General features: G+C 38.0%; 1 protein-coding gene and 2 long non-coding RNA genes across 3 annotated transcripts; 1 reads left to right on the forward strand and 2 right to left on the reverse strand.

The window, feature by feature from the left end:
- Positions 1 to 711: 711 nt before the first annotated feature.
- Positions 712 to 2,529, reverse strand: LOC147480277 (uncharacterized). Its single transcript, XR_015206527.1, has 3 exons — positions 2,393 to 2,529; positions 1,986 to 2,084; positions 712 to 848 (listed from the first exon to the last, which is right to left on the reverse strand). It is a non-coding gene; the product is annotated as an uncharacterized LOC147480277 (long non-coding RNA).
- On the forward strand, positions 2,072 to 3,617 carry LOC147480278 (uncharacterized). The gene is made up of 3 exons (XR_015206528.1): positions 2,072 to 2,256; positions 2,414 to 2,545; positions 2,674 to 3,617. It is a non-coding gene; the product is annotated as an uncharacterized LOC147480278 (long non-coding RNA).
- A 3,080-nt stretch (positions 3,618 to 6,697) lies between these two features.
- Positions 6,698 to 8,970, reverse strand: LOC147480279 (acetolactate synthase 2, chloroplastic-like). Its single transcript, XM_086577729.1, has one exon. It carries the CDS (start codon positions 8,902 to 8,904, stop codon positions 6,934 to 6,936), a length of 1,971 nt encoding a protein of 656 aa, XP_086433855.1. The 5' UTR covers positions 8,905 to 8,970; the 3' UTR covers positions 6,698 to 6,933.
- Between the last annotated feature and the right edge of the window lie 837 nt (positions 8,971 to 9,807).

Consider the following 9,807-nt stretch of genomic DNA (forward strand, 5'->3'; position numbering starts at 1 on the left):
ATATCTGTAAAACACTGTTAAATTGAGAAAAAAAAAGATAAAAAGTCAAAAACCATAGGACTCACCATTATAACATGTTTGGTAACTATAGACTTAGTCGAGTTTCCAAAAGTACGTATAAAAGTTACCTTATAAGATGTTTGGTAACTATAGACTGCATGGGTATTTAAGTAATTATCCATCAAAGAAACTTGTATATAAATATGTGTATATACCAGTGGCTTCCATCATAGAATTTCTCTCACCATCTTACTCACTTTCCAGATATGAAAGAAAATCTGAGAGAATTACAGCTACTTCCTGTACCCATTTCACATCAGCTTTCTGCATGGAAGTCAGATTCTTCTGAGAGTTTAAGCCTAAAAGCAGGCGGCACATCCAATAAACCATCTGTTAATCTGCAATTATCAATCAGTTTACCACCACTTCAGTCATCACCCAATTGTTCTCTGGCTTTTCCCACTAGTATGTATAGTTATAAAGAGATCGACATGAGCTGTGTTAAAGCATTGAAGTGGCAAGCAGAGGAACAAATTCGCCTAGCTACTGCCGAGAGGGAATATGCTGAACAAGTGAGAGAGATGACAAGGAGGGAGATGGAGTTGGCCCAGTCAGAGCTTGCACAGGCAAGAATCATGTGGGAGAAAGCAAGGGGGGAAGTAGAGAAAGCCGAGAGGTTGAAGGAAAGAGCAACTCGGCAGATAGGGTCTACGTGCATGGAAATAACTTGCCAAGCTTGTTGGCGACGGTTCAGTCCCTAACCACCGTCCCAAAATTTGGAAGTTGAAATCGTACTCTTCCATATAGAGCGATTATTCAGACTGAATAACTAAGAGGTTGAGACGAATCTGCATGATGAAGATAGAATTCAGCACCATTTCTGAAGTAAATAAAACAGAGATGAGTAAATAAATGCCAATCCCTTATGTAGTGATGATTCTAATAAATAAGTGAGAAGAGGTCCTCTTCTCTTCTTCAGATTAGTGGAATAATTTGCAAATTGTAAGTAGCTCAGAACTGAATACCAAAAAATTAGTTACTTGTCTGTAGTTTTTCTTTGTGAATACGTACACTTGATATACCCCAGCAGAAAAAGACGAAATATAAAATTTACATGAGCAATAGCCTAGTTACAAATTAGGACAGAATTGAATAGGGGAAAAACATTAAGTTAATAAGTTACTGCAATGCTGTGCCTTTCGTTTATTCAATTATTTATGCACATATCATCATTAATTCAAATAAGTAATCTGGATTCTGGGTTTCAAAAACTAGACAAAGAAAATAAAATAAAAGTAGAGCTACCTATTATAGAAAACTCGCAGTTGTGATGTGAGAAACTAGATATGCACATTCATAAGCTTATTCAGCCTAATTTGAATGTATTAGTTTCTCAAAGGAAATAGCTTATTGACTTATTGAGGTACTTAAGTCCAAATGTTTTATAGACGATAAGTTCAACTGGTCAATCAGAATAGGACAGCTTAAAAGTTATGATACACAACGGGGCCTCTCCTCCACTTTCTCCAACTGATAGACCGTTCTTTTTCAATTGCAAAAAAAAAATTGATAGGCACTACCAGAATATCTTGAGAATTAGAAAACTTAACAGGTATTCTAAAGGCTTTGCTCCTCTGATATCATCAATCGATTACCTTGTGCTGCTCTGAGTTGATGCAAGGATCTGGCATCTAAGACATTTTTAATGGTTATTCTACATCGGTAGTTCAGGAACCGGGATTTGATGAGTTAACACAGTATAATGAGAGCCTTGTTCAAATATGCAAATGGAACAGACAAGTGAGAATGAACAAAATCAAACAACCTCTGGACAAAATAGCTTTATCTATTTGTTTCCTACTTCTTAACTTTTGCTCATTAGTGAGAGCTTCCACTAGGAATGTTTATGGGTTTAACATAACGTAGCTTTTTCCAGATGAGATGGCACTATCAAAGAGCATCACTCATATATGTGAACAGCATACCATTATCCATGCTGGAGGCGACAAGATTTGTCAGCAACTTCCCAACATGTTACTCAAGATGCAAATGATCTACAAAAGGATGCACCATTACACAATCTTCTACAAGAAAAGAAGACAAAGAGTTCCGTTAGAAGGTCTTGTCAAAAAGCATGTTAGGAATCAGGAAATGAGTGCTAAGGCTGGTTACATTCAAGTCATTACTTGATTACACGAATCTTTTCCAGATCATTGTTCCTCATAAAGACTATTGTAATCATGAAGCCCTTAAATAGTACAATATCTGTAACTTTTTTCATTGAGTAACTGATTACTTTTTTTTTTTTTTTTTTTTTTTTGGTTTTTGAGATTCAATAATAGCTTCCACATGGTAACCTCTGAATTTTCTTTAAGATGGGTGCAGAGATTACCTTTCTTCATCATCATTGCAGGTGGTCCAAATTCCGGAATAGAGAGTACTGATATAAGCTTTCCCAGTCACCAGCTTTCCGCAACTAGATGCATCAGCCAAGTTTTTGGATGAAGATAACTATAAGCGACAAATGGAAATTGGAAAAACCTAGGTAAGTAAAGAACAATTCACTATTCTCAATTGAAAGTGACATCCTATTTGAATGGAGTCTTGTTGATAGCTGTATTATACTTGTGGTCTAAAGTTGCTCCTCTCAACCATGTTTCATAAAATGAACAGGGACTAAAGGTTTAAGCAACCTGAATATGTCACAAAAAGATCAGAAGAATTAGGAGAAATGAAGTGTCAGTAATAATCACATATCGGGGGAAGAACACAGGGCGAAGGGGTTTGTGCGTCTATATACTCTACATCTCTGGTGCACTACCGTAATATCTGTCCTCAGATAATTTAGAGTTCTTCACTGACAAACGAGCAACGATACCTATATACCTGAATGACAAAATTTTCTCTTCAGACTTTTCTTTAACACGTTTTAAAGAGTGCAAAATAAGATTTTCAGTTACAGTACATCAGTTAATGTACAATACAAGTTCTGCATTTGACATATTCGAAGTGACAACGGAAAATCATTTCGAAGAGAGTTAAACTTGGTTACTACTTTTTACATTTTCAAGCATAACAAGGACAGAACGCACCTTAGAAGAAAATATAAGATACTTGTTTTACTTGGTACAAACGAACAACAAAATCTAATATACTTCCAGACCTCCAGGGGCAAACAAGCTCATTTTCAAACTTAGTGCTACAAACTTAGAATCTATTGTATGTTGGACAAATTATCGTAGGTGCATTATTATGCTGGTGGCAAGCCAAATACAGTGTTGAAAAAAACGCACTGATTCTTACGCTTTGAGACACACCTTAAGGCTTAAGCCTTTCAGCGCACTGAGGCTTAAGCCTCAAAGCAGAGTAACCCAAGATCCTAAAATCTTGGTTTCTTTCATTTTTTTATTCTTTTAAAACTTTTTCTTCTCACAACCACCCTCAGTCTTTATCCAAAGGACAAAATAATCTCATTCATATGGGAAATTGTTAAATTTCATATATATATATATAGTTTTTTCTTTGTCATTGGGGGCGTGATTGAGGCTTACGCCTAAAGTGCTTGAGGCTAAGATACGTTTTTTCAAACCATGGCCAAATCCTTACAATAATCTCATCTTTTGGAAGTGCAGGTGTTCTGCTGAATATGATCCAAGTATCCAACTTTATCAAATCAAATTTGAACAAAAGGCGATGTTCTCATGACTTGCAAAATGAGCCTAGATGAAAGATACCTACCAGAACATGGAGAACCAAAAACTGTCGAAGAAGCACCCTCAAAATCTATACAGAGGTTTGGGCATTAGAAACATCTTGTCTAGCAAGCAATTTCCTCAAGGTGTCGAGGCATGTCATCTGACAAATGACTGATTCCATCAAGGTGTAAAGGCATATCATCTGGCTTATGTGAACATGAAATATACGTTTTAACTCAATGCAACACATGTTTGGGAGAGAAAATATGATAATATTAGTAACAAAGCATTTCACAGAATAAGAACTATGATTCCGCTCACCTCCACAAGATTATCCTGAAGGCTGGAATATAAGTAGATTCATAAATTCTAAACTTGGTGCAGCTCAAAAGTTCGTTATCCAGTAGCTGCAAAACCAGTTAAGTCATAGAATTTTGAGTTGCATACCTGCATAAAGCTGATTACTAATTTGCATCTTCAGGCCATAGTTGTTCTTTCAATAGCGTGGATGGCACTGCCACTCTTTTGTATAGCTATAAACTGTCCCACTGTGAAGTCATGAATCATTGTACTTCTGCATGGTCACAAATCTTAAAGGTACATAAACCACAATGCACAAGAAACATCTTAATATTGAATCTTACAAGTCATATACAGCATGAACGAATATCTGTCTGTCGGGGGGAGAACACCACACACCACATTAATGTAATAAAAATATAAGAAGCATTTAGTTTGGAGCAAATTGAACCGGACAAATTGCAAGCCAAGTGTCCTGCGAGATCTTCAAAACTATATATATGCAGCAATAAAGGTGCAGGACTTCCCTTCACTGTCCCAATTTTTTCTTTGTTACACTGTTACCGAGCAATCACGTCTACTGCTTCCATTTTTCTGTGTTTCAAGCAAAAAGTCTGTACTTGTGCTTCCATGAGAGTTTCCTGTAGCAACTATCAATGGAACAAGCACTGAAGCTAATGATGGCCTATAAGAAATGTATTTAACTATCTAATAGACTGATTGTGAGAATACTTGGTTAATAAAGCTACATAACAATACTTTTTATGCTATTTTACAGTCTCTGTTTATGGTTTTCTCTTGAATATAGTTCATCAACCACTACTAGACCCAGCCTTCAGATCTAGAGGCGAAACATGGACAGAAGAGCAGGGGAAAATACACAATCACTTGATCAGGAACTTCAACAATTTCACACACAATGGAGTACTAATCAGTATGGGTACATTCTCTGTGGGCAATACGTTAGAAATTTCAAATCACCTTAATCATTTCATTATATTCCAATCAATAATAGTTACACAGGTTATACAGAGGTTCAGTGTTGACAAAAATACCATTTCTGGGCATACATCAGCATAGCTTATTGCTCTCTGATCAGTGATTTATAGCATAAGAACAGAAATATCAACTTCAATATTTAAAAGAACGAAAGATTTTCTCTGTTCACTCTTCTTCTGAAAACAAAACCATATCAGATCTAGCAAGATCCGCCTTTGTATCTGAATTCTGAAGACAATACATATCCAATCATGATATCAGACACTCAACTATGGAGTTGACAGAAGAAACTAAATTGCACTCCATAAGCAGTAAATCAGAAGTTCAGAACCCTAGGCTACAAAAGATACCATTGAACTTTTCTAGTTCTTCCAAGACTAACTAACCTCCATTTTTCACCTCAATGGTTCTTATTGTTATTTTTGTCTGAGCTTCATTCAGGTGTAACACGTCAAACGCAGAAGGGTCATGCATGTCTAAAAAGAATCAAGGTATTACCCAAATACAGCAAAAGACAAGTATGGAAACCCATCTTCTCAACACGTGCAACGATTTGCGTGGGATCTCAACTGAAAGTCCTGAAGTTTTTGTTTCATTCAGAAACATTGAACATAAAGATACATCAGGCAAAGCTAGATAGAACATAAAGGAAAATCCATTGAAAACAGTAAATCAGCTCCATCAAACGAAGGGCAAGAAAGTACATGTTCAAACAACAGATTTTGCTCCAGAGTCTGGACAATATTTAAACTATAAACCATATTTCTTTCCAACAACCTATCTCAAAGGAAACAATCACACCAGGTGGTCTCCAGCATTGTTGTGGGAAGTAACATAAAAGCATCTGATGTTTCGACATTATAATTCTTCACAAGTTACACGTCAATCTTATATGAAGTAGAATTCAGTTCTTTACCCTGACTCTTTCACTTTTTCCTAACAACTAATCACGGTACAAAACCCATTGAGGCTTTAAATTTGCTAAACCAAACTTAAACTTTGGTTCCGTAAAGGGTTCCTCAAAGCCAACGAAAAGCCTCTTTCTTGAACTATAATCACAATATTACCGATATGGCGATACCCCATGGTAATACAAAGGGCCTAGATGGAACAAAACAGGTCAACCAAACAACTATTTTGCCCATTGCATGGGTATTAGTTTTCTTACGCATAACACTGGGAAATTTCCATAGGATGACCAGACATTATCGAAAGAATCCATCTGGGGAAAAAACAAAGGCTATTGAAAGTGCCCACTCACCTATAAATTTCACTTAAACAGAAAAGGGCAATTTATCAGGGAAAGATATTGTGATTTGAACAACAAAATCCAGACATACTTAAGAGTCAATTCAACCAGCTATTACACCTCTGGTAGTAGACACTTATTGTTCTCATGTATAAAGTAGCCTCCACACAAAGCAAACACATAAAAGCAATCTAAGTCACATTGACACGGGTACGTGTGTCTGTATCCGACACAGTACAAAGTGTCTGGCACAGCGAAATACCACAGGGAATATGTGACCGTGTCATGTAGGACACGGAAACAACGTGGAGACGTATCCGACACATTATTTTTAAACTATGGCGCATCCATGTAACATAGAAAGCAACTCAGAAAGAGTGAAAGGGAAACTGCTAGTAAACAAACAATTTCCAACGCTGCCTGGTTAATGTAAACACACATATGCAGAAGTTCCTTTTTTGTGAATCATTGTAATTATTTTATTATCACTAAGAAGCTAAAAGCGTAAAAGTTAACAACAGTCAATAAGGCAACAAAGGCAAACTAACATAAGTTAAACAACCTCGTTTAATGAAACTAGAAAAAGACTAACACAACAAACCGAATGCCAGCTACACCATTTTTCCCAGCATAATTCTCAAAAGCCTATGATACACTGCTACCAATACAGCTTCAGTCACTCAAATACAATCAATATGTTGATCTCCCGTCACCCTCAGTGATCACATCTTTGAAAGCTCCACCACTTGGAATCATGGGTAACACATGCTCTTGATGAGGCACAATGACATCCAACAAGTATGGACCAGGGGTTTCCAACATCTTCTGCATTGCCTCCTTCAACTCGCTCTTTCTTGTGACACGTGCAGCAGGTATGTCAAAACCTTCAGCAATCTTTAACCAATTTGGATAAATTTCAGATTCCTTTAATGGGTTGCCAAGATATGTATGAGCTCTGTTTGCCTTATAAAACCGATCCTCCCATTGAACAACCATACCCAAATGCTGGTTGTTCAAGATCATGATTTTAATGGGAAGGTTCTCCACACGTAACACAGCCAATTCTTGGACATTCATCAGAAAACTTCCATCACCGTCAATGTCTACAACAATGGAATCAGGATTAGCAACAGAAGCTCCCACTGCAGCGGGTAATCCAAAACCCATAGCACCTAATCCACTGGATGTCAGCCACTGGCGAGGTCTGTTGTACTTGTACCACTGAGCAGCCCACATCTGATGCTGCCCAACACCAGTACTAATTATAGCTTTACCCTCAGTCAATTCATCCAAAAGTTTAATAGCATACTGAGGAGGAATTGCTTCTCCAAAGGTCTTAAAACTCAACGGGTACATTTTTTTCTGCTCATCAAGTTCTTCCCTCCACTCAGAAAAGTCAAGCTTCAAGTTTCTACCCTGCTCTAGCAATCGATTAATTCCTTCCAAAGCCGACCTTACATCAGCACATATAGAGACATGAGGTTGCTTGTTCTTTCCAATTTCAGCTGGGTCAATATCAATATGAACAATCTTAGATCGACTAGCAAAAGCTTCAATTTTACCAGTAACCCGATCATCAAATCTAACTCCAAACGCAAGCAACAAATCCGCACTATCCACCGCATAATTCGCATAAACAGTCCCATGCATTCCAAGCATTTGAAGTGACAAATCATCTGAACCCGGATAAGCCCCAAGACCCATTAAAGTACTCGCAACGGGTATACCCGTAAGCTCAACAAACCTTCTCAACTCCTCACTTGAATTCAAACACCCACCCCCAACATACAAAACGGGTTTCTTTGACTCAGAAATAAACCTAACAATCTGTTCCAAATGATTCATTTCAGGTAATTTCGGCAATCTCGATACATACCCAGTTAACTTAATAGGTGCATTCCAATTAGGTACAACAAGCTGTTGTTGTACATCTTTAGGTACATCAATAAGTACAGGACCAGGTCTACCCGAATTTGCGAGGAAAAACGCCTCGCGAACAACACGTGGAATATCTTCCACATCAAGAACAAGATAATTATGCTTCGTAATCGATCTAGTTACCTCAACAATAGGTGTTTCTTGAAATGCATCAGTACCAATCATCCTTCTAGGTACCTGCCCAGTAATAGCAACAATAGGAATACTATCTAGTAATGCATCAGCAAGACCACTCACCAAATTAGTCGCTCCAGGGCCAGATGTCGCAATGCAGACACCTGTACGCCCCGAGGCACGTGCATACCCCTCTGCGGCAAAGACCCCACCTTGTTCATGCCTAGGGAGGACGTTCCGTATAACATTGGAACGAGTAAGTGCCTGGTGTATCTCCATAGACGCGCCACCGGGGTAGGCAAAGACGTCGGTGACACCCTCGCGTTCAAGAGCTTCAACGAGGATGTCAGCTCCTTTTCGAGGTTGATCAGGGGCAAATCTGGAAATGAAAGGTTGTGGGATGGTGATGGGGTCGGTGGGTTTTGAGGGGTAGTCTGCTAAGGTGTTGGTAATGTGAAGAGGGCGTTTTTGGTAATTAATAAGTGTAAAAGGGAAATGGTTGGGTTTTGAAGAAAGGAAGGAAGATGGTTTTGGGTTTGGGAAGGAAATATTTGCAGTGGTGGTTGTCATTGAAGGGTGTTTGATGGCGGAAATATTTGGAGTTGGCATTGCAAATGTTTAGGGTTTGTTTGTGAGGAAGGAAATTTTGAGTGGCTGTGTTTTAGTGTGTTTTGTATTTTTATATACAAACAGGAAAGTGACCTTGACTAGTTTGGGTGGTCGTTGATGGCTATTGTGATCTGTGAGATGAGGAGACAAGTTCCTCCACATACCCGTGCCCAAGGCACTCTAAATTGCAATTGATACATTGATACTTAGAGCATTCCCAATGCAAGCGAGAGTTTTCACCTCTACGTAGGCTCAATTTATCTTGTTTCTTACCAATTTGATTCCGTCTGGATGCATTTTGTTCGAAACAACATTCTGTCTGATATTTTGGTATTTTATAACGGGATGAAACATCCCGTCTAGTAAGTCTAATATAACATACGCGGAACATCCCACTTTCAGTTTCTTCCATTACACCTCCATTGCGATTTTCAGTCCTCCATTGCGATTTTTTTCAATTTCTTGAATTCCTAATGACTTCTCTAACCCCCCACCCCCCTCCCAATGATTCCCCACCTGCCTCACCACACCAAGAGCGTAGTAGATGGTTTGGAAATTACAAAATTTTAAAAAAAGGGGCAAAAAGAATTGTCGTCAACAACTCAAAAATGTGGACGAGGAGAACTTGGCTTTAACTTTCCACCACGTTGTGAAATCGACTAACACCCACCATTAGCGTCAACATACGACCAACACGTAGCAAATAGAGTGGCGCGTCTCAAGTAAGTTTTACATTTTTTTTATGCTAATTATTATTATTTATGTTAGTTTATATCAAGTTTGTTGTTGTATAATTAGTTTGAATTTGTTGCATTGTGTTAAAAAAATTTGAGTTGAAATTATATCGTGTTGAATAGTTTGTTGTATTGCGTGTAATATGAATGTAGGCAATACACCTATGGA

The sequence above is a fragment of the Coptis chinensis genome, chromosome 8, assembly GCF_015680905.1.
Source record: "Coptis chinensis isolate HL-2020 chromosome 8, ASM1568090v1, whole genome shotgun sequence".
Classification (NCBI taxonomy): domain Eukaryota; kingdom Viridiplantae; phylum Streptophyta; class Magnoliopsida; order Ranunculales; family Ranunculaceae; genus Coptis; species Coptis chinensis.

Excerpts from the sequence above, each read along its gene's own strand:
- LOC147480279 (XM_086577729.1), bottom strand. The coding sequence starts at position 8,904 with ATGCCAACTCCAAATATTTCCGCCATCAAACACCCTTCAATGACAACC.